The sequence below is a fragment of the Betta splendens genome, chromosome 5, assembly GCF_900634795.4.
Source record: "Betta splendens chromosome 5, fBetSpl5.4, whole genome shotgun sequence".
Lineage (NCBI taxonomy): Eukaryota > Metazoa > Chordata > Actinopteri > Anabantiformes > Osphronemidae > Betta > Betta splendens.
Genome location: NC_040885.2, coordinates 14,600,994 through 14,623,987, shown reverse-complemented (window position 1 = coordinate 14,623,987; position 22,994 = coordinate 14,600,994). Strand labels below are relative to the sequence as shown.

General features: G+C 50.4%; 1 protein-coding gene across 3 annotated transcripts in view; it reads left to right on the top strand.

The window, feature by feature from the left end:
• ppp1r16b (protein phosphatase 1, regulatory subunit 16B) overlaps window positions 1-22,994 on the top strand; it is a 50,407-nt gene that overhangs the window by 977 nt on the left and 26,436 nt on the right. Inside the window, exons 1-2 of one of the 3 annotated variants that reach the window (XM_055509353.1) lie at window positions 11,920-12,162; window positions 13,188-13,595. In XM_055509353.1, the coding sequence (XP_055365328.1) occupies window positions 13,328-13,595 (268 nt within the window). In that variant the 5' untranslated portion in view covers window positions 11,920-12,162; window positions 13,188-13,327. Of the gene's footprint in view, window positions 1-11,919; window positions 12,248-13,187; window positions 13,596-22,994 lie in introns of those variants that run through there. The other 2 variants (XM_029152224.3, XM_029152223.3) reach the window with 2 other exon arrangements.

Here is a 22,994-nt window from a genome sequence, read left to right as displayed (position 1 = left end):
GTTGAAAAGTTTGAAGCAGTTTAAACAGGTTTTCAGGCCACACAGTTTAATGGGCTCAGACCCTGGAAGTGCGTTTTCTCCCTCCATCTGCACCAGCTGTCGGCCCACGCTGAATGTGGGCTGCTGGACACACGCTCACATAGAAGATGTCTGAGTCAGGACATGCAAAGGCTCCAAACGGACCCCACAGATCACGTCACGCCTCTTGCGTGGGGTCCGAACTGTGCGTTGTGCGCTTTTGTTGCAGTCTTGTTTTACATGCGAGGCTCCGGCGCTGGAACGGAGCCCGTCAGTCCCATGGGTGGAACCCGCCGGGCCCGGGTCATCAGCTGGAAGGACAGCGTGTAGCCTCACACCCCTGCTTTTTTGCAGGTGTGGTAGCAAGCGGGAAGGTTGTGTTCTGGCAGGAACGAGGAGAGGAGCCCGAACGTGCAGGAGTCGGAGCGCGACCTCACCAATTCTCAGCCTGTGCAGTCATCCGCCTGCTCACGCTGCAGCGGCTGACCTCGGTTGACCTCCTCCTCCTCCTCAGGAGAGGGGCGACTGTTGAACCACTGATAGAAACCAGCTTCGCTTAATGAATGGAGCCTGCCCAGACACACCAGCGCAAACACGTTCTTCTGTGTCTATTTTGCTCAACTTTACTGGTTTCCAGCACGAGACTTGAGGATCTGTTCCCCGGCCTCCTGCTGCTTTAGACGTCTTCTCTAAGCCAGTGCACTTGCTTACTATCGAAAAGCGATTATACTAGATCAGCGCCGTGATTGCAGCCAGCGACCGGGCGCTGCCTGCTAATCTGTGGTCTTAATACTGAGACGGGCAAATCTCAGGGCAGCTACTCAGACCAAAGGCAGCTTCACATACACACTTGTTGAACCGTCCTTTAATACCTTCTCAGCCATATCTACAGATTTTTAAGGCGCTCACCACAATATTGGTTCTAAAATAAATGTACTAATAAATAAGCTGATTAACAAATATGCTGCAGATAAATATTTTAAATCGACCGCATAATTCATAAAGGGCTTGATTAAGCTCCAGCATGTCTGCAGTGCAGCACGGTGATTTATAAAACACGCAGCAGTGGTATGAATCAGTGCTTGTCAAGTGTTCGGGTTAGAATAAATCAGTGGGCATCTCAATGATACTGTTCCTCAGATTGTCTCTGAAGCGGAGGTGCTTAAGTGATCAGTGGACGTGATGATGGATCTCCTGCTGATGAATGCTGGGATATCTGATCCCCTCGTGTGGCCGCTCGCAGAGAGGACGAGACCGTAAACATTAATGGGTCCCGTGGGTGGGTTTTGTGCATAGTTTTAATGCGAGTGAATAGATTTATGATATAATTTAGAATTTATTGATTGATTATTCTAGTGTCTTCCTGCACCAAAATCACAACCGAATCTCATTTTACAGAGGAGACAGCACCTTCTGTACCTGTCTTTACAGGCTTTCATGCATGTTTTTACTTCCTTTACTGCGTTTATTCTGTATTTGTAGCTCATCTTTGTATTTGTAGCTCGTCGTTCCTTGCGGCGTCTTTGGACGCTTCGCCACCGATCGAAGCTCTGAACAGGAAGTGAGCGCGCGGAGCTTGTAGCCTGCGTTCCGTGCTCAGGAAGGCACTTGACTGAGGTTTTTTCCTCATATTGTTGTGGAAGGCGCAGCACGCCTCTCTGGCGTGGTTCAGCCCCAGCTCCCAGTCTTCATGGACGCGAGGCCTCTCCCCCCGATCTGCAAAGTGCCTCTTAGATTAGACTCGTGCAGCTGCTGAGCTTCAAAGCGGCAGACGACATTGAAAGTGTTGTGGAAGCGGCGCGAGTGCATGCTTTTTAATGAATTCTGCCCCTCCGTTGGAGATAGGAGCTTTAATGTCCGGCGTCGGTCGACACTCAGCTCTGGTGCCTGGTCGCGCCGAGGCTGCAGCTGGCTGCTGCTTTTCCTGCATGCGTGTGAACAGTTCGTGGTTTGTGCCCTTGGTGCTGTTCCTCTAATGGCGAAGGTCGTGAGCGTAGGTTTTTGCTATTTTTGTTGCTTAAAACGCTGGTCATCACCAATGCTCTGTAAACTACAGATTACTGATGCACAGTCTGATTTCCTCAAGCTGCCTCTTAATAAGTACTCCTTTTAGGAATTACTCAAACTCGCCAACTTTTTGGTGGCTCGGCGCCTAGACCTGGTTGTGGATATTCCTGTTGCAGCACCGTTCATTTACCCAAGGAACAGATATGACAGCGTGTGTCCTCGCTCTGATACTCGGCTGCCAGATAACTAATTATTTCCACTGTGGAAGTTATGTTGTTCTTCCCTGTTGGCTTGTCAGCAGGATGTCATAAAACCATGTTACAGTGGACAGAAATGTGACTTTTGGTGTGATCTGTTTCCTCTTGGTGTTATCTGGCAATATTTTGGACTTTATCGATACTGAAACAATCATGCAGCATCAGTAGTGTTGAACTTGACAGCGACGTAGTGCATTTTGACCGCTGGGTCATTGCACCATAATAAACTTACAGTCATTCGAGTCTTCTTTAGTGCAGAACTGCAGTGTCCAGTCAGATCCAGGCTTATTTGGAGGTCTGATTCGTGGCATGTTCATGAACCGGTGCCCAAGCTTCTTTAGGCATGCGCACTTTTCATCGGACTGAGGGAACCGTGTCATCTATTATTTTGTTATGACATCTGTGTCTCCTGAAGGTTCTGTTCATGGTAAACTGCACTAATTGGAACGTTCAACCTTTTACTGATGCATTTAGTATTTACATGTTTTTAAAGACACTTTAATACTATTCAACATAATACACTCACCTTTGTTTACTAGCAGATTTGTTGTGTGTATTCATGACGCCTCCTCGTCTGCTGCAAGCCGTACCACAGAGTAACAGGAACTGATCTCCGACCACATGCAGGTGTGCAGCATCTCAGTCCTTGCACGTGATTGGGAAGGTTTTAGGCCGACTCCGTCTGCAGAAAAGCGTGACCCCGTTTCCAGCGCTCCTTGTTTCCTTGCGGTGCCACTGCCCCTGATTTAATTAGTTTGCTTTTCCATAAGTGGCCGCACGGACGAGCGCATGTGGAACCGGCCCACTGTCCAGCAGGACGAACAGATTGCTGAGACGAGCTCTGCTCCTCTTGCTCTAACCAACGTGGACAGATTTGCTTTGTAGTGTGGTTAAATGAGAGTCAGCGTGTGCAGCGCCGGCTCTGCCCGCGCCTGCAGTTACTGGGACGGCGCCGGCTCACGGTGCACCCATCTTGCTTTCGTGGTGGATTAGAAGTGACACTTACTGCAGGCGGGCTGAGTCTCAGCCTTGTTTACTCTGGCAGGGTGTTAGCTGGGGACTCGCTGTCATTAGGCAGTGAAATGACTCGAGAGTGGCCCGGGGCTAAAGACAATTAGAAAGGAAAAGACAGGAGCGGGAGAGAAAGATGGAAAACAAATAATAGAGACAAAAGGAAGAAAGTGGATGTTCCTTGGTTTCCTGGACTGTGTTACAGCAGCTGGGGTGTGGTCAGAACCTGCAGCCCAGGGCGTGCTGTGGTCCAATTAATAAATAAACAGGCGGATCGGTCTAAAATAAACACTGATGGACGTGTCGCTCCACCCAGGACCGGAAAAAGACTAGGCGTCAAACACGGGCTGCTGCTGCAGGCCCAGCTTTACTGTGCTCAAAGGTTGAGGCCTTCTCTAGAATCTCCCACAGTAGAAAATGTGCAGAAAACAGCCGGATGAAGCCAGAAAAATGTCCTTCAGCCACAGAGGATCAGTGAGGTTGGTTCTTGCTAAAGGAACCGCAACCAGAGGCTGTGGATTTTTTTCTTTTTTGAAAGCTGTAAACCTGTTTTTCTCACTGCCACCTGAGATCAGTGCCGCTGATGTAATGTAAAGCAATAGAGACTCGCTGTGAGCAGGTGAAATAAAAGCTGCACAATGATAAAGAGGCATTTAAAGGAGCCATTAAATAGTGAAAATGAAAAGCAAATACAGGGTACAGCCTACAGGGTTCTGCACATGGCAGGATGTGGATATTTGTGTTGCTGAGGAAAGTTTGCTCCCTCATAGTTCGGCTCTAATGTGTTATTGACCACAAGCCTGTGTTGAAAATCACGAGTAGCACCTCAGCAACTGTCAGAGGTGCCTGTACAAATTCTAAGCAGGAGGATGATGGTTGTTATCTGTGTGTGCTTTTTCTGTCTCCTTGAGCCTCCAAATTTAAAGAACTGATTCTGACCTCATGTCCTGTTTTAACTACGTGTATGTTTTGCATTTCACTGTAGGTGATAATGCACGAGTTGACTTTAACTCCAAGGCTTCCATATCAAATCAGAAACCTCTCCAAAAGATTAAGAAGAAGCTCCGTCTGTGTCGGTTTCCTCCCCGTCTGCCGGGTAATCGGAGGCTCTGGCCTCGCTCTGACTCGCTGCCGTCCCCGGGGAGGCCTCGTGCAGATATGTTTGTTTTTGTGGGTAATGGTGATGTGTGTCATTTTCCATCTGGGGCATCTGTCAGAGCTTGTATGTGTAACTTTGGAGCCTGGCCTCCGCCTCCCCGCACCCACACTGCCCCCGCGTTGTGAGATGAAATGAGTCCCTCTGAGGCCGGACGGCAAATAAAATCACCCGAATCTGCAAGGACCTGCTGAGAACGCGCACGTGTTCCGTGGTGGCGTTGTTGTCGGCCTCTCTTTTTATTCGCCTCGCATCCAGAGCACCGCGCTGCGCTGATGGCAAAGGGCAGGCTGCTTCTCGCTTTCACTTCCTCTGCCCTCGTGGATGTTGACATTTTATAATGGTCAATTGCACGTTTTGCTTCACTCGCGCATCCACCTTGAATGGAGCCCGTTGGGACGCGGGCGCCGTCTGACGGAAGCGCTTCATGAGCGAAGCTGTCGGCGCGTTCCTGCCCGTGTTTGGCTGCTGGCGCGCGTGCAGCGCCGGATTCCCCCACCGGTAATGACTGGTGGCACCTGCAGCAGCCTGTCAAACCATCAGAGTCCTCGCTCGACGGGCTGAGAGTGGAATGTTTACATCCACCGGCTTTCTGCCGCGCTTTCGCTGCCTTTTTTCACGACCACAACAACAAGCCACATCGTCGAGTGGAACCTAAAATAGACCAGAGGAACGTCTCATGCAAGAAGCAGTGTGAATATTGTTGCTGCAGTTCTGTCAAACCAATGAATTGTTTGAAATTGTAATTGTGGACAATTAGAATAAATATGGTGTCTTTTAAATGTCTTTCTCTTGTGTAAAAAAACAAAATGACTTTAGTTTCAGAAGGTTCCTAATTGGAGTTAAAGGTCTGAGTTGGCTCTTTGTTGCTTCTAGAACATGAAAAGGTCACTTTTGCACCTTTTCCTTCCTGGTGATCGGCCTCTGACCGCGTCGCAGTTTCACCCGGCTAGTCTAAATATTGGACAGAAGACCGTACAATGGAGGGACTGTTGGTGCAATGTTGACCTGGACAAAGTGCAGCGACGGCCCAGGATAATGGGCATCGCGCAGGGCCAGCAGGGATGTGTCGAAGTGATTAATGAGTCGGCCGCTAACATGGTGGTCGTGGGCTCTGCAGGATCAGTCCCGAACACAGATTTACTGCAAGATTGCTGGCTTAGTATTTATAAGCATAAACGCGTAAACGGCTTATGTGGACATAAGCTAATGTAACGCTTGTGCTGGAGTTGAGCTTAGTGCTTCACGCTTTCCTGAATATTGAATTGCACTCGGGCTCAGGAGAGCGCTGGCGTTTCCAGGCGTCGTCCGGCTTCACCCCCGACACCTGGCGGTTCTGTCTGCACCGCGAGCTGTTTACCGCCGCCCCGAATCATTAGGAGGGAGAGAACGACCCAGAATCAGGTCGACCTGAGTGCTTTAAATCGAGGCTTCGCCACAGGAAATAAATTCCCTCCCCACCGGCACATCCAGTGCCAAGTAGGACGAGTAATCCAGACAGAATAAAAAGGTGCTGTCGGAGGACGCGGGGGGAGAGACGGAGGAGTGTGGACACAGGCTGAGGACGAGAGAGAGAGAGAGAGAGAGAGAGGGTGGTGGTGCAGCAACATACAGCGGAGCACTTAGTGATCTAAGCTCTGTCAGACAGCGTTTCCAACCATCACTCTGCAGACGATTTGTATCGATGAAGCAATAACATGCAGGAAACGCTTGGATGCTGTGGTGGAGGTGGGTTGTCTGCAAAAGCTACAGCTACAGACCATGCAAGGTGGTTCCCTGATGAACAGCAGAGCTGAACCAACCGTGTGGTAGAACCCGACTCTACTGAACTCTACCGACGTGGCGCTGAAAACCCGCCTGGAAAGTGACCGACAAGGCGTCGGTTGCAGTGAATCTATAGGAAGCGTGAGCCTGAATAAGCATTGTTGGTGTAGTGTAAATCATAGGGTGACAGAAGTGTTTACATGGCAAATACAGCTGCCAAGCGATTCTAAAACAAATCTGATTAAATACATGCTCTGTGATTAATGAATCTAATGTAATTGCATACGTCAGTGTTTGCTCTGAAACTATTAGAATCAGTTCAAATACAGTTTAGCAGATAAGTCAGTTGACTCATTTTGCTATTTTTCACTTGCTCCAGCAATTTCGATGAGTAGAAAAGCTTTAAAATATTGATCAACAATGTTGGAGATCAACTGCATTTAAAAGCTGCTGGTTTATTTTTTCAATTAACCAAAAGCACATCTGTTGCAGTGTTGTCTTTAAAGTTTAAGACGTCTCCATGTCTGTGTGTGCGCGCGTGTGTGTGCGCGCGTGTGCGTGTGTGCGTGCGTGTGTGCGTGAGCAGCTCCAGGGCCCAGTGAAGCCTTTTCTGTCTCCTGTTTATCTGTTTCCATACAGCAGCAGCTGCTACTCTGATACTTGTCTGGTCTCCTGTGCCTCTGAGGAGGTCTGCTGCCGTTCATGGTGAGGAGACACAGACAGATGCCTGCAACGTAACAGAACACAATGAAAGATGTGCCTTCAGGTGCATAATGTGCAAACTTAAACTATTAAACTCTGTGTCCAGCTGTGCAAAAGCAAATGATATTTGTTGGGTAGTATCCAAAATCATCTTTTAAAATCAAATTTGCAAATTTGGCAGACATTCACAAAAACAGTCCGGATCATAGATTATGTATAAAGCTAGAGATTAAAAGATTACCATATAGAATATGTAAGTAGGGGGAAGGGAAATCTAAATCATGTTGTGTGACTATGTGAGCAAATGATGGAGCAAATGTTAGAAAATAGCAGTAGTTAATTTATTAAGAATGTTTCAATGATCCTGCAGCAGTGGATGTGAACTAACACGAACAAAAGGTACAACAACCCTGCAATAAATCGTCTCTTCAACTGGACTGAACGATACAATGAGCTGTTATTTGGGCCAGCCTCATTCATACAGAGGGGACCGAATGATGGAAACACCTGCCAGTAAAGCACATTATCCATCCTTCATAATAATACTCATACAGCTGAGTCAGCACAGCCTGAAGCAGTCATGAAGAGAGGATTTATTTTAGGACTGCTGATTTGTGTGATGGGCGGCGCGTCCAGTCCGAACACAGACCCGCGTTCTGTCCGCTTGACTTCAGTGACTCGAGGCTGACACGACCAGGGCTTGTGTTTAGTGTGACCATCAGAATCAGCCATGTTTGATTATGTTTCTGAGTCATTATTCTTCAACAGTGACTTCAGGTCATCAGTACCTGCCAGTCTATGACCAGCAGCACGTAACCAGGGCCATGGGGCAAAAGTCACGTTTCAGGAAAATGCTGTGACATAAGTTTGCATAATTTCGGGTTTATTCGTGCTTTTGTTTTGTAAGCGTTTAGTTATGAGCTTCTTTTTCATCTAAATGCAGACGTGTCTGAGTTCACGATCAACTTGTGGCCTCCTGCATCCAATTTGTTCTGATTTGTATTTGTTGCATTGAAGTTAAAAGTACCATCACGCTCGGGAGCTCAGTTCTTCATGGGCAACGAGTCGACTGAGCAATGATTTGTCTTTTTATAGTGTTAAATGTTGTACAGCCGTGTCTCTGGTGTTTTTAATACTTTCTTAAGGCTCACGAATGAAATCAGAGCAGGTCTTTGCAAAAGCTTTTATGCTTCAGACAAGTCATAGAATGAAAGAAAATGACTTTATTATTTTGAGAGGCTGGATTGCTCAGCTTGGATATACTCTAACAGAAGAAGCCCATGTAAAAAGTCAGCGTCAAGAAGAAATTCTCAGGACTCTACTGTAATTAACAGCAAAAGTGTCTCTAGTGTTTAAAAACCATGAACCCAAGTCGGAACCGGAACATATAGAACCTGGGACAGAGAGCAGGCGTCTGCAACGGCTGTAACTCCTCACTGCAGAAGTCAGACACGTAGACATGAGCCCTGGGCTGAGAACAGTCCACGCTATACTGTTCTCATGACAGAGGGGTTTGTAGAAGTCACATGACACACACACACACACACACACACACACTGGCCTTGAGAAGCAATTTTTCTGCCACTCCAGTAATTCCCATTTTAATTTTTACATCTGACTGACAGGTTCGAATAAGGCAGAGACTGTTTGGAGCAGCAGCCTCATGGCGAGCTGCTAATTGACAGGGTCACAGCCTCAGTGGGTGGAGTTTTCCTATTTTGGCAATTGGTCCCCGCTGGTTTCACAGCTGAGGGGACGTCTGTGAAACTTTACTGCAATCAGGCGCGAAACAGAGAAGATCTGTTATAAAAAGCGTATAATAGGACAGACATTAATAAAGATATTTTTTAGTCGTGACATAGAAGTCTAAGGAGCAACATACTCTCTTGATTAATGATGGAGTTGAGGATATTAAGACTGCTGCATCAGTCTGCATGTTCTGTCTAAAATGCGTTCCATTCAGACGCTGCTCCTGTTGTCACAAAGACGCTGCACGTGGCTGACTGCAATGCTGAAAATAATTCAAACGCCTATGTAAATTCTGAGGCGTGAGCCTAGAAACTGCTTGGGCTGCGGCGCCTTTAAAGTGCGGGGAAAGGACAGGATCAGCTGTTTTAATCCAGGTGCGAGAAGCCGGCAGAAACGTGAGGCTCAAAGACCCGAAGCGCCGCAGTCGCTGCTGTCGATGGGACTTTCAGGTCGGGAGCGGAGAGGCTGAAAATCAGTTCCGTTTGCAAAATCATTATTAGATGCATAAACATCATGAGTGTGATGCCTTCAGTGTCAAATCAAGTAGACGACGATCTTGATGATGATGGAGCTTTATTTCTCGTTCTTCTAACAGCTGTTTTTATTAAGCATTACAATAAACAGATTTTCTTAATTCATTCTTCTAGAGAGGACGTTCAGACCTCCTAAATATGAAACCATTAACATTATAGTTGATGCTATAAAGGATAGAATGGGTCGTGATGACCAGACGCCCTGTGATGAGGCCTTTGTAGTGAGCGGTCAGGTGGCCGTGACAGTTAGCAAGCGGCTCCAGCTCGCTAACAATTCATTGCTGAGCTGTTTACCTTGGGAAATGGGGCCAGATCCTCTTTGGAGCCCGTTGCACTTCTAAAGTTCTGTCCCTGCCTTTCACAGTATCCATTTTCCTAATGTTCTGCTCTGACAGGTCAGCGGCAGACGGGGAATTCAATTATGGGTTGACTCGGAACGGCGCTTTTGATCTTTGTTTTGAGGGAAGAGCCTTTTGCTGGAGTCCTGTTTGATTCAGGAGCGCGAGTGGCGTGCTTTGCATTTTTGCGATAATGCATTCACAACACAGCGGCGGGTTGGTGATGCATAGGCAGCTGGCGGCCGCCGAGGGAGCGGCGTGAATTAAAAACCCGAGCCGACGCTGGCGGCAGGGCAGGACTGTTGGTAATTGTTACCCTCTTTCCGCGGGTTTGCTTGGGGCATTTCCATCCGCAGCTCCAGCTGCAGCCGCTGCATCGCACGCCGTTGCCTGACCTGCTTTTTTTTCCCCGAGCAATTGTTGTGAACTGAAGGCTGCACATTTTCCATACAAATGTGAAACGCTAAGTGCGGGTGCCACGCAGCATTCTTATCTGCTGCCGGAGAGCTGATTGAGGTCAATCTGTGATTTGCTGCCTTGGCCCCGGGGCCGGCTGTGATATCACCAGAGGGCTTACGCTCGCCCACAGCTCGCGGCTCCTCATAACTCAGGTTTGTCTTCCGCCTCCTGCTGCGACATCATATCAGCACGTCGACCTAGCGCAGCTCGGCCTCCTCTTCGTGGGTAAGACTGTCTCCAGAGATTTACCTTCTCTGCCTTAAACTGCTTGTCTCTCTCTCTCTTTTTTATCACCTGTTGTTAATCATGACCCTAAATGTCACGATTTTACTCCTGAGTCAGTCGTTTAAATAAAATTTCGGTGTCATTTACCCACAGAATTAGTGACTAAAGTTTAACCTTAACATGGGATGAACAGGGAAACGGCTGCTTTGAAGTGATGCTGCCCGGTTTCTGTCATGTGGTTTGGGGGCATTCAGGTGTTTGTGGAAGCATGGGAACATAGATATCTTGATATAAAAATCTGTGTTATTACAAAGTTCACATAAAGTGGGGCAGAAAAGGTTCAGCAACAAAGTAGTTGTACACAAACACGGCTCTTATGTATCAAACGTTCTCTGGGCTCAGTTTGTTGAACGGAGGATTTGGGGCTTTTCTCTGCTTTTATTGACTGCTATTGTACGCTTTTCATTGTGGCTTAAGACTGGTTTATTAATATATTCTCCAAGGCATAATCAACAATGAATGTGACTGATTCTCTGCATAGATGTGCATTCATTTTCCTTAAATGTGTGTTTCTGTTAGTTTGGAGAGTCAGGACCGGACAGTGAAGAGGCGTTTAAGTCATTAAATCCAATGTAGGAGCAGAGAGTTTGGGGAGAAGGTGGCGTTTTAATGCTCGACACGTTCGTGTCCCAGGGATATCGCGTGACGTCACCTTGATTGGATCAATTGGGTCGTCAGCCGTTGATTGCAGCTCTGTTTTTTCCACTGCTCTGTCTTTGCCGTCACCTGCTTGTATGAGTAATAGCATTAGCTCCGCTTTCATTCCCCTGATTTGATCAACGGTAGCTCCTGGGTTTCATATCATTGACCATCAAAGACGCCAAAGAAGACAGTGGACCCTCCCTGTTTGCCACGCGCCCTGTCTGAAGCTAATTCGCTTTGCCTGCAGCCGTCGCATCTCAGGGGGGAGACGAGCAACAAAACGTCTGGGTCCATTCACGTTGCGTTACAGGAAACTTCCAGCACCGCTGGAAAATAAGTGCTGCTTGTAAAACGTTCCACAGACACAAACGTACGAGTGACAACATCAGTTTCCCCTGTTTTAATGTAAAATAAACTGCACCAGGCCGCGGTGTGAGGCGTCATTTGTAACTTTATCAAACAGCTGTAAATCTAATTGAACTGGAGCCGTCTCCTCTAAACCAATGAGGGCCGCGGTGTTCGTTTTAATTTCAAGATTTAAATTAAAACCGAGGCCGTAATGGATGCACTCTGGAGCCTTGTTTACAGCGTTTCCTCTGCGTTGCTCATGTTCTGATCACGCAGTGGCCTTCTTAGCACGGACGCTGCATTAAGATGCGCGGAATGGCCCTTTTTATGCCATTACCTGAACGGATGTGCGTCTACCAGCAGGCTATGCTGATGGCAGAAATGCTGCTTTTGACTCTGGCTGATAATTTTTGTGACAAATGGAAAGCGCAGGTGATTGTTTTTTAATGGCCTCTTTCCAAAATAAAAAATATTTTCTGTCTGATTTTAACATTCGATATAAACAATGGTGTAATACAATGAGTTGAGACTTGAAGCATAGTCTCAGCACACTATTTGGAGCTTTCAAATGTAGAGCATTACGTGATGACATAATCAATATCTGTCTGTCTGTCGACATCTGCTGACAACTTTAATTTGAGTTTCCTCCACATTATCGGACCCCCTGCTGTTAACCCTCCTCTAAGTGTGCCATGTGCACAGCGATCTGTTCGCTCTGGCAGAGTGCAGACAGACACAGACGCTGTAGGAAGTGATTATTCTGCTTGTTTCCTGTCCATGTTTTAGCAGGTGTCAGTTTTTTTTTTGTTTTGTTTTTTGCACAGGAAGCGTGCTCGATGTCTGACAGACTGACTAGATGTAGCGACACCTTGCAACGGGGAGCTTTTAATCAGGTGATGCCGCAGGTCTGCCGGGTTTTTTATCAGAGAGGAGTCGCAGACATCAATAAGGGAAACATCCGCCGTCGTGTTTGGAACCGTATGTACAGTAGGCGCCTGATTCAAACCTTACAAGTTTACATTTGTGGAAACTAAATAAAAAAGTGATTTATTTTGTTGCTTGTGTTAGTGTTTTGGACGTTGGACGTCTGGTAAAAGCCTGGACTTTATATCACCACAACCACCTCTGGCTGCTGTGTTTAAGCTGTACTAACATTTCCTGTGTGAAGGAAGTGGTCTAGCTCATGCACCGACTGTACGTCCTGCATATATGCCTGTAAATGCTCATGGTTCTGCTTATGACCCGTTAACGTTGGCCTCAGTTCCCCTGTTGGACATTATTCATTGGAGGTTTGGATGGAGTCACAGTCTGCTGTTTGTCTCTGTTACGTTTATGGGCACGGAGACGATAAAGATGGTTTTGCTGGTTCACTGACTGAACTGTTTCAACAAGAATCCTTTGTTCATGTTTTACAAAAGTACAAAGTACAGCTGTTGGTGAAATCCCCGATTCGTCATTGTCTCATGCTGTAGGACTCATTTCTTATTGTACCGGCTTCTACATGTAGCGCTCAGGAAGTGGTTAACATTGATGGAGGATGGTAGATTAAGCGCTAAAACTGCTCATAAAGCAAATGGAAAATCGAGACTGTATCGTCTTAACCATTTTTAGGTATCGGTGTTCAACTATAATGTATACGCTGCCAGGCAGATAATTAGCAGTCAGGACAGTAAAGTACTGATTTAATTTATCTGCTCATTAACTTTAGATGTAAATATTATTTTTTGGCATTAAAATACAGCAGAAGACCTCGGTCCTTTCTTACACAGTGACTCTAACTAGGTCACTGAAATGCTTTGCGGTGCACTTCGGCCTGTTTCAGGCTGTGCCCAGGTTAAAACGTCTATTTCCCTGTTGAATGATGACACTGCATTGGGCTCTTTGACTTATAGTAGTAACGCTGTGTTCTTATTCACAGTTTCTTCTGCTGAAAGGATGCGGACGACTATGATGGCAGGAGGACACGGTCGAAGGTGCAGCCCTCGCTAGACGAACACATTCACCCGCCGAGTCCACCCCTCCGCCATCGCACCCCACCCCCCTCCCCCACCCGGGACCATGGCCAACCACCTGGAGCTGATCCAGGAGCTGCAGCAGCTGGACAAGGTGCCCAGTCTGGAGAGGCTGAGGGCGGCCCAGAAGCGGCGCACGCAGCAGCTGAAGCGCTGGGCCGTGTACGAGAAGGAGATGCAGAACAAGAAGCGCAAGGCGGACAAGAAGGGGCGCGGCGCCGGCGGCCCCCAGCCGGCGGAACCCAAGCGGCACGTGTCCTTCGCCGCCAGCGTGGCGCTCCTCGAGGCGTCGGCCAGGAACGACCCGGACGAAGGTGAGGGCAGCGCCGAGAGAACCGGGACACGGTTTAGCACTGGATTTATGGGCGGATGTACTTAGTGTAATTGAAATGAGGATACAAGCTACACAAGTGCGTTTAACACAGGAGCAGCGGGCAGAAAAATGCAGCTACAGGGGATTTATTTCCAGTGTAACAAGGCAGCGGTGTAAAAAATGGGCCCGGGATTCGTTCCTGCCCCGAGTGAGTCCCAGCACAAAACAGCAGCGGCGCCACATTTGAATAATTACTTTAATTTCAGCCGCACCTCTTTTACTCCAGTTGGATTTCAAAATGCCAAGGTCAGGGGAACGATTAGCCGGGCCTCCGCCGCTGGTGGAGCCGCTCCATGCGATCCGAAACGCGACTGGGCTGATTTATCATGGGGAAATAATGGAGCTGTTACACTGAGATGAAACTCTGCCAGTCTTTTAATTAAAGCTTCTACGCATGCCCCCCCCCAATACAGGGATGATAACAGGCTGCTTAGATATGACATCTAATTTCACTTGACTTTAACATGAAATTAGATTCAACTCAACATTTCCACCATCCGCCACAAGGCCGAGGTAGTTTCACAATAGGATACAGAGAGAGTGCTTTCCAAACTCCAAAATCCTTAGTGGCATCACTTTTGCTGCCGCTGTTGCCCATTGTGCTTCTGCTTCATTGCACGTGCAGACGGCTGAGGTTGGAGGGGCATTAAAAGCTTTTTGTTGTACCAGAGCAGCTCCCGGAACGAGCCCTGGGCCACTTAGACCCGGAACCAGGCCGCTGTGGCTGCTGGTGTGAATGCAGCCTGTTTCACACTGGTCTGAACAGTCAGCGCCACTCTGCTGCTGGTCTCAGGAAACATTAAAGGAGGATTTCATGTAAAATAAATTAACCCCAACAATTCCCAACACCCATGTGCATTGTTGTGTTAGATTAGCAAATTTATACCTGATTAGACACTTTTTCCAGTTCATATCAGGTGAACGAAACCCAGGAAGCAACGAGCTGCTCAGTTCGGTTCGTGAGAAAGGGTTGATCTTTTTCATCACAATCAGAGTTTTAAAGGCTGTTTGGCCTCGAGTTCCTATTTTTTGTTGACCCGAATTAAAATCATTTTCATGTTCAAAGACCGGTTTACTGGCTTCGCGTCTGGCCTCTGCCGTGCGCCGCGTCCCCTGCAGCCGTCGGAATGAAGCCATCGGCCCGTTTTAGATGTGGTCGGAGCAGATGTGCGGTGCGTGGCTGACGTGCAGTGGTTTTGTCAGCGCGGCTCAGCGCTAACCGGGCCCGGGCACACGCAGGTTCGCTATCAGCGCCGTTTAATGAGGGTGACCATGAAAGAGGCAGGCAGATAAAAAGGAAGGAGACGGGACGCAGCGTTGCCCACACAGCTCCGGTGGCAGCTGGCTGGCTCAGGAGCCTGATAATCTCCTCTTCTCTCCCTCTGGTTCCCAAATGCTCTATCAAGACTCCACACGCCAGGCTGCTCCACAACGCTGCTGCTCACATGCTCACATGCTCTGGGCTCTTTCCTCTTTTTAAAGCGACAACATTGCAGTATCTGACTTTGCCGCAGATTCACTCGTACAAGTCTCTTAAAGTAAAAGTATGGGAGAGGAAAATGAAGTTTCACGCAGATGACGACGGAGTTCAGTCCACGCGTCCTTTCGAGCTCTTAGGAGTCGTGCGTCCTGTGACACACAGGGCCGAGGCTGAAATAAAAGCAGCCAGCCTCCAGCTCGCGACTCATGAATAGAGAGGAAGGGAGGAGCAGAAACAACAGCGGAGAGACTCGGATTGACTTTGACCCGAGGCTGACTCCGCCGGCCTCGAGGCCATAATAAGATGAGAGGCTGGATTGGCTGCAAACACCCTGATTGGTTGGAGCGGCTCACTTGATTCCTGTGATTCTTCTGCTCCTCTTTTTATTTTTTTTGCTCGGTGGCTGCACTCGGGGCATCATTTTGTTGACCTGAGGGCATGTGTGTAAGCACACGCCGACGTCTGTGAGCTGTTTTTTGCTGTCTTTTATTTCCTCTTTCCTCGTGTGTGTGTGTGTGTGTGTGTGTGTGTGTGTGTGTGTGTGTGTGTGTGTGTGTGTGTGTGTGTGTGTGTGTGTGTGTGTGTGTGTGTGTGTGTGTGTGTGTGTGTGTGTGTGTGTGTGTGTGTGTGTGTGTGTGTGTGTGTGTGTGTGTGTGTGTGTGTGTGTGTGTGTGTGTGTGTCTCCTGTCTGAACCCCGGCACACTTTTATTATAACTCACCAACTGAACTGGAGGCAGATATTTTCGGGAGCTCTGTTTGAACGCGAGGTGGAACTTGTGTGGTCCTGACAGGGGAGAGAAAGCGCATGTGAACGCTGGAGTCTGTGAGAATGTAAACAAACTCTTCAGAGTGCGATCCAGTTGTGGAGGAGTGCGTCTGTGAGTGCGCTCGTGTGCTCGACGGAGAGGCCCGAGGATGTCTGGGTATGAGGGCATGAGAAAGGAGAGAATAGAAGCTCCTCTCATGCCTTTGCACCCTGAACCCTCTGCCTCCTCACGATACTGTCTGTCTGGGCTGCTCCTGTTTAAAGCCTCCGATGGGTTCCTCTGTCCAGAGAGCTGCTCTGGTGCCGAGGAGCAGCCGGTGTCATTGTGTGACCTGGCCTGAAGTTGTCTCTTCACACGGCACACCGAGGTATTTGATAGCGTTGTCAAACGATTGTCTGCTAAAAACCGGTCACACCCCGAGCACATCGCGAACGTCCGATGCTGCAGCAGAGAAAAGGCTCAGCTCCTGCAAACAGCGAGTTGCTGAGAAGCAGCACGACGCTTGAACCTCCGTGCAGAAAGTCCCGTCTCCTGTCACAGACGCAAAACCTGACGAGCTGAGCCTCTGAGAGGTTTATTGTGAAAGGGTCAGACCATGCTAGAAAACAATACTAGTTCATCCACACTGGTGCCATTTAAAATCCTCCACACTGACCCTGGATCAGTTTTGAGTTGCAACAATTGTTCAGCAGTTTCATTCTCATTATTATGATGCATCCATAGTAACACAACAGACCAGACGTCGGCCTTTAACAATGTGATTTTCCGAACCCTGTTGTTCATAAGCGTTTACAGAAGCTCATTTTGCCCCCGCTGCGCTTCAGCCGCTCTCCGTTTCTTGTTTGTCTGTGGACTCGGTTTATTCACCCACTCACATGGCAACACCCAGCGCACTAATTACCACTTATCCACCACTGACAATCATGTAACGTGATGATAGAGAAGCCACCCTTAAAATACACACTCCATTTCTGTCTATGTGGTTTCTCTGGGTTTAGGTTCACCGCCACTTTTTTTTCTCCTGAGGAAGGAAAACTCCACATCAGGACTCAGAGGTTCCCCAGCAGCCAGTACCGGCTCCCGGAACCTGAATCCATGCGTGGTTTTGTCTCTTTTTTTTCCTCTGTCTAGTTATTTGTGTGCAAATGAGTCCTCGGGGGAGCTTTTGTCTTGTTCTGCTGCCTTATTAGACCGCTAAGGCCTTCTCCTCAGAGGCCGCAGATAGGCTTAGCTGCTCCCAGGCATATGGCAGGGTGGTATTAAAAAGACAACAGAACAACAGGAGACAAGGGCAACACCAACAAAAATGCATCACACACAACGCGTAGCTGTCAAGAACCGACTGACCTTTGATTTCTGCTTCTTTCACTCTTCAGTTCATCCCTGACTGCGAATAAATTGCAGGCGGATGCCCTGTAAGTCGGTTAACCTTTTACTCATGGCTGTAAATGGCTGCAGGCGGCTTTAAACGAGTCCACTCGTGAAGCTAGATGGTGAATTAGCAAAAGCTAAAACGGACGCTAGGACCTTTGGGTTGGCTCGTTCCACCCGGTGAACTCCACTGGGGAAGAGATGAAGCTGTTCAGATGCTGGCAGAAATGTCTGCCTAGCACTAATAAGTTTGATGTAGAGGGGATCTGTTCTCCCTCTTGAATCTGAAGGGAGTTAGTTCTTGTCGAATGCTTGAATGAATGAGACTGTGTTGGGGGGGTGGGGGTGTCAGTAAATGAACCTAATGTCATCATCATTATAATTAATGCTCTAATGGTCTCATTAACTTTATAAGATGAGAGAGTGAATGAGCCGATTGTCGAACATGGAAGATAAACGGAGCCGTCGGTGAGGATGAACAGAAGGTCGCTCATTGATGCTGCTCCTCGTATCAGACTGTGATGTTGATCTCAGACCGAACTCAACTTCAAACTATTTGCTCTCACAGACTCCGAAATGATGAACTTTTGAACCAGCCGCTAAAATCAGCTCGTATTTGATTATGTGCGACTCCTTTGAAACGCTATGAAACACTGGATTTGATCTAAAGCGCTGTGATATGACAGTTCAGTGTGAACTATACAGCGACTATCCATAACACAGGCATATCTAATCTACTGCTGTAGGAAGGTTTTTACTTTGGGAGACTTTTGATCTGTTGATCCATAGCAGGAGGCGCTTACTCGCTTGTTTAGCTAAGCTGATGTGACCTCTGACCTTTGACGACGGTCGTGTAAGCCGTCCGCTCTGCTGAGCAGCACATGTTGGAACGCACCTGAGGGTGAGCAGCCTGGTAGCACACGGGCGCCACAGCGCAGGTCGTGTGATTGATTTCATGCGACATTTGAGAATGGTTGATTACTGAAGTGGGAGCTGACATTGCACGGCTTAAGCGTGGAGGCTGCGGGCGACCATCGGATGCTTCCCGTGATCAGGCCGAGCCGTCTTTCTCCTCCAGGCCGCAAGGCGCTGGGCTGTCGGGCCTTTGGTAATTAGGCCCGTTTTTATGGAGCAGCAGGCGGCCTTCGGGTCAACACGGATCTGTTTATCCCTGTTCTGTCAGTCTCCTCAGCCGCCCGTCTCGGGCTTTGTCTCTCTGAATAACATTCCTCCACGGGCTCATCGGACCCCCCCCCCCGGGCGCTGCTGCTCCGCTTAGCACGCGCCGGCGCCGCCGTCTCCGCGCTGGCTCACGTGACTGTTGCAGAGGGGACTGACTCGTCCTGACCATGCAGAGCAATTAGTCTTAAAAAAAGGACAAATGCAAAAGTGGAGCCAGCGTTGATGTCTTTTATTCCCTGTCAGTCCAGTGCATCCTGCAGGTCCAGCCCGGGGCCCGTGGCTGGACCTGCAGGACGCACTGGACTGTGGTGCCATCAGGATTCTGGCTTGATCCACTTCGTAATTAAACCATTTTTGGCTACGTAACTGTCACACAGCAACAAAGAGGCTTTTATTGAACTGACTGAGCTTCATCTCGTCCTCCGCTTGTTCTGATCATCGCCTCTTTGATGCTTTTAGCCCCTCTTCCAGCTGCGGCCACCGCGGACGCCCTCGTGTGCCGGTTTAGACGCCGACTTTGTCGAACCGCGCTACGCCGCCGAGCGAGCTCTCCTTCTCCCTCTCCTCCTCTCCTCCACATCAGTGAACTCTCGGGGGAGCGCCCCGACTCTCAAGTTAACTCCTATTTCCATGGTAACTGAGGCAGACATGGAGGGCCAGGCAGCCAAGGCCCAGAGCTGCTCAGCTGCAAAGGCACAAATTGTGCCTCATCATTGCTGCTGCTGCTGCTGCTGCTGCTGCTGCTGCTGCTGCTGCTGCTGCTGCTGCTGCTGCTGCTGCTGCTTTGCGGGGTCGTGTGTGTGTGGACTGGAGGCCGTGGCCGCGGCTGCTGGGCCAACTGGCCCTCGGGCACTCACAATTGGCTGCATCACTCACAAGCGAACCGATATAAGGCTCATTCTTGTCTTCTTCTCTACCTCCTTGTTGTTTCCCTCCTCCTCCACGCACTCACAGCCTGATTCCACCGTCTTCGAGTGACTCTCCTCCCGCCTGCGTCTCCCGGACGTGGAGAGCGAGCAGCCCTCCGCCATAAATCACACAATCAGATTTACGATTATCCAATGAGAATTAGGCCTCGCCAGAACAAGCGGTGCAGCCTCGTTACGGCACTTGCATCGATAATGTTAAACTTCAGGCACCAAGTGACCTTTTAATGTGACGAGGGAACATTAGTGGACTGGGAGGATGCGTCTAATGAGAGCAATGGATGGTGAGGATTGTAATTAACCTGAGAGACGTTGACATGAAGCCATGCTGTTGATGATGATGTTCTTGTTCTTGTCATCGTCGGACAGCCTCATAACTCTAATGTGATGTTATATTTAAAGAGACAAAGGAGAGATTCCCTCTAAAAGCAACACATCCACCGTCCGTAGGAAATCACTCCAAAACATCAGTACGCAAAACTAAAGAAGTGTTTTAAGCTCAGGGTTTTTACAAACCTCTTCCTTTAAATGAGTGGTTAAAACCCAACGTGGAGTCCAGATTCAAACACTGTAGCTGCGTTTGCTTGGAGTCCAAACTAGATCATTTCCTGTGTTGGTGGACGTCTGGGGTCGTGTTGCACGGAGCAGTGTTTGACTTGGCTCTGGTTACTGTCTCTGATTTGTTTACACTTGACTCTTTGTCCGGCAGTTTTATTTTTATCCCTTCATCTGTTTCGCCGTAATCAGCGGGAGCACGCTGCCTTGGTGCCGTTTGACGCAGGGTGGGGCTAATTGGACGGGCCACTGCTGGGATTCGCTGAGGAAAAATGTTCCTCAACTTATTTCATCTTTTCACATGCAAATCGAAACACACACACAAGTCATGCAATACAATACTGTAAGGACTCAAAGTAAAACCCATCATACTGTAGATGTTGAGTCTCAGGTCTATAAGTGTCAGGGACTCGGGCAGACGGCGGACCCACATGCACAGCACGGAGACGATATTATAATCAACAAAAGGTTTATTCCTCAAGGCACGGTCAGACGGTCCAGGTCAACACAAAAAGGCTCGGCAAAAGTACAGGCAGGGAACAGGCAAAAACTCACGGTAAGTAGATAATCCAGGGTCGGGCAGGATACACGATGCGAACAGGAACAAAACACGAGAAACACGAACACTCAGGGAACACAGGAAACTAGGGACGCTCAACTCATACTCAACTCAACAATCTGGCAGGGAACTAAGGACACAGGTGGTGGTTAAATACAACGGGACTCGATTACTGATGACGTGCAGGTGTGAATAATGACCGGGTGAAACAAGAACAGCTGTGACGTGACATAACCCGGAAGTGAAGCTAGAACACAAAACAGAGACCGGGAGACTACCAAAATAAAACAGGAAACCACTAGACACAAGAACACAAATCATGACAGTACCCCCCCCCCCTATGGCGCCTTCCACGGCGCCCACGGAAGCCCCCCCCCCCCGAACCAGGGCGGGCGGAGGGTGGTCCCAGGAGGAGGGACCGAATCCCAACCCCTCAAGGCAAACGAGCAGGGTGGGTGGAGGGAGGACCGGAGGAGGGCCAAAACAAGAGTCCCCATGACACGACCAAGGTCCATGAACGGGGAAAAAACACAAAGTTCAGGGATTCCTTCATGGAGGGTGAAGGCGCGGCGAGACCCTGCCCAGCAGCCGCTGAGCCAGGGTGGCACTCTTAGTGCCCTTGGGCTGGACCGATGTCCCCGGGGGCCACCCCGAATGGCAACGTCCTCCAGGCGGACGCTGATCCGATGGGCTGAGGAGTCGAGGCGGGCGTCGCCGCAGGAGGCAGCGCCATCCGGGCAGCAGGAGGCGCCGAGGGCAAGGCCACCAGTCCGGCGACCGAGACAAGGACGAGGCAGGGACCAGCGGCGTCCTCCTTGGACCACCGCGACGAGAGCCAGGAACCAGCGGCGTCCTCTTTGGACCACCGCGACGAGAGACAGGAACCAGCGGCGTCCTCCTTGGACCACCGCGACGAGAGACAGGAACCAGCGGCGTCCTCCTTGGGCCACCGCGACGAGAGACAGGAACCGAAGCAGATGCGGTCAGCGCCGGACCGCCAGGAACCGATGCAGATGCGGCCGGAGCCGGACCGCCAGGAACCGATGCAGATGCGGCCGGAGCCGGACCGCCAGGAACCGATGCAGATGCGGCGGGAGCTGCGACGGGAGCGACCCCCTCCTGGAGGTCCGCCGGGACTGCGGCGGGCGCGACCCCCTCCTGGAGGTCCGCCGGGACTGCGGCGGGCGCGACCCCCTCCTGGAGGTCCGCCGGGACTGCGACGGGCGCGACCCCCTCCTGGAGGTCCGCCGGGACTGCGGCTGGCGCGACCTCCTCCTGGAGGTGCGCAGGAACTGCGGCTGGCGCGACCCTCCTCCTGGAGGTGCGCAGGAACTGCGGCTGGCGCGACCTCCTCCTGGAGGTGCGCAGGAACTGCGGCTGGCGCGACCTCCTCCTGGAGGTGCGCAGGAACTGCGGCTGGCGCGACCCCCTCCTGGAGGTGCGCAGGAACTGCGGCTGGCGCGACCTCCTCCTGGAGGTGCGCAGGAACTGCGGCTGGCGCGACCTCCTCCTGGAGGTGCGCAGGAACTGCGGCTGGCGCGACCTCCTCCTGGAGGTGCGCAGGAACTGCGGCTGGCGCGACCTCCTCCTGGAGGTGCGCAGGAACTGCGGCTGGCGCGACCTCCTCCTGGAGGTGCGCAGGAACTGCGGCTGGCGCGACCTCCTCCTGGAGGTGCGCAGGAACTGCAACTGGCGCGACCTCCTCCTGGAGGTGCGCAGGAACTGCAACTGGCGCGACCTCCTCCTGGAGGCGCGCAGGAACTGCAACTGGCGCGACCTCCTCCTGGAGGCGCGCAGGAACTGCGACTGGCGCGACCTCCTCCTGGAGGCGCGCAGGAACTGCGACTGGCGCGACCTCCTCCAGGAGGTGCGCAGGAACTGCGGCTGGCGCGACCTCCTCCTGGAGGTGCGCAGGAACTGCGGCTGGCGCCGCCTCCTCCTGGGGGCCGGCGGGCGCTGCGGCTCCAAGGGTGACGGGGACTGGAACGACCGCTACAGGGCCGACGGGAACGGGGACTGGAACGACCGCTACAGGGCCGACAGGAACGGGGACTGGAACGACCGCTACAGGGCCGACAGGAACGGGGACTGGAACGACCGCTACAGGGCCGACGGGAACGGGATCAGAGACAGGGGTGACCTCTACTTGGCCTACGGGAACGCCCTCAACTTGGCCTACGGGAATGCCCTCAACTTGGCCTACGGGAACGCCCTCAACTTGGCCTACGGGAACGCCCTCAACTTGGCCTACGGGAACGCCCTCAACTTGGCCTACGGGAACGCCCTCAACTTGGCCGACAGGGACAAGAACTGGAACGACCTCAACTGGGCCGACAGGGACAGGAACTGGAACGACCTCAACTTGGCCGACAGGGACAGGAACTGGAACGAGCTCAACTTGGTCGACAGAGACAGGAACTGGAACGACCTCAACTGGGCCGACAGGGACAGGAACTGGAATGACCTCAACTTGGCCGACAGGGACAGGAACTGGAACGA